Source organism: Suricata suricatta, chromosome 10, assembly GCF_006229205.1.
Source record: "Suricata suricatta isolate VVHF042 chromosome 10, meerkat_22Aug2017_6uvM2_HiC, whole genome shotgun sequence".
NCBI classification, from domain to species: Eukaryota; Metazoa; Chordata; class Mammalia; order Carnivora; family Herpestidae; genus Suricata; species Suricata suricatta.
This window is the reverse complement of record NC_043709.1, coordinates 4,770,660-4,772,257: the sequence shown is the minus strand read 5'-3', so window position 1 is coordinate 4,772,257 and position 1,598 is coordinate 4,770,660. Positions and strand designations below refer to the sequence as shown.

General features: G+C 53.9%; 1 protein-coding gene across 1 annotated transcript in view; it reads left to right on the top strand.

The window, feature by feature from the left end:
• SAMM50 (SAMM50 sorting and assembly machinery component) overlaps nucleotides 1-1,598 on the top strand; it is a 21,318-nt gene that overhangs the window by 14,715 nt on the left and 5,005 nt on the right. The window contains exon 10 of the mRNA XM_029954098.1: nucleotides 1,139-1,228. Coding sequence (XP_029809958.1) covers nucleotides 1,139-1,228 — 90 coding nt within the window. The remainder of the gene's footprint in view (nucleotides 1-1,138; nucleotides 1,229-1,598) is intronic.

Sequence of the window (1,598 nt, the reverse complement as noted above, 5' to 3'; positions counted from 1 at the left end):
TAATGACATTTTAACAGTATGTATTCTTCCAATCCATGAGCATGGAATCTTTTTCCATTTCTTTGTGTCTTCTTCAACTAACTTAATTACTTACTTATTTATTTAATGTTTCCTTATGTTTGAGAGATGGAAAGACAGAGTATGAACGGGGGGAGGGGCAGAGAGAGAGGGAGACACAGACTCCGAAGCAGTTCCAGGCTCCGAGCTGTCAGCACAGAGCCTGATGAAAGGCTTGAATCACGAGATCATGACCTGAGCTGAAGTTGGACGCTCAACCGACTGAGCCACCCAAGCGCCCCTTAAAGATTTTAGTTTTAAGTAATGTCTACACCCAACGTGGGGCTCAAACTTACAATCCCAAGATCAAAGGTTGGATGCCCCACTGACTAAGCCAAAGAGACCCCACTGTGTTCTCCCTGCTTCTTAAAAACTTTTAAAGAAATTATAGAGTAAACCATTTACCCAGTCATGAGAAATTGCTCAAAAGCTACATCTTAATGTTTCATTATTTACATGTAAGGAACCCTGTAAAGAATATGGTTTTGTGAAATTTTTTTTTGAATTTTTAAAAAGTGTATATTTATATTTGAGAGAGAAAGAGAGAGACTGTGGGCAGGGGAGGGGCAGAGAGAGAAGGAGACACAGAATCTGGAGCCGGCTCCGAGCTGCCAGCACAGAGCCCGACACGGGGCTCGAACTCATGAATGGTGAGACCACAGCATAAAGCGAAGTCGGACACTTCCCCGACTGAGCCCCCCAGGCACCCCCGGAGTGACAGTTCTGTTCTCTTCGAGCATTATTTTCCTCTTTCTGTAAGTGGGGATTATACCATTGTATGATTTTTAACCCTGCTGTTTTAAAACCTGACCCTGCACCGTGAGCGCGCGGGCCGGTTTTGACGCAGGCTGGCGGCGGTGAAATCTCAGGACCGCAGACGGTTCCTCCGTGACGAGCGCCCGCACCGCCCGCGTGTCTGTGGAAGGGTCTTCATTTGTGCCTCGTGCCTCACCGACCTCCCAGAGGTCTGGGTGCTTGTTTGGGTTTGGGTTTGTTTCTGGGACGTGCCCCCCGTCCTGCCGCGCGCTGCCGAGTGACGGCGCCCCCGCCGCCAGCACCAGCGTGGGCCTGGCTTTCTTGTGACGCCTGCGCTTCTGTCCCAGGTTTTACCTCGGAGGGCCGACCAGCGTCCGTGGGTTCAGCATGCACAGCGTTGGGCCGCAGAGTGAAGGTCAGTGTTCCCGTACGCGCCCGCCGCGCCGCAGTCCGTTCACGTCTCGGTTCTGAAACCTGTACGCTAGGCCCTTGAGCCCCCCCCGCCCCCACGCAGTCGAGGATCTGAGTGTCGTGTGGATTTCCCAGACTCCACTCCACTCCACTCCGGTGACGTCGTCAGTTGTCACGCACCTTGTGGGCCTGTGTCTCCCGTACTCTGGGCTCACACTCAGGAAGCTCGAGAGGAGAGTGCGGAGGGAGTCGTAGGGAGGGGGAAACACGCTGACAAACCGCCTGGCGAACAGCTGGGTGGACGTGGGCTCGCCGGGCTCGCCCCGTGTTGTTCGCCTGTGCCTACGTCACGTGCCCTGGGTCCCCCCCCCCCC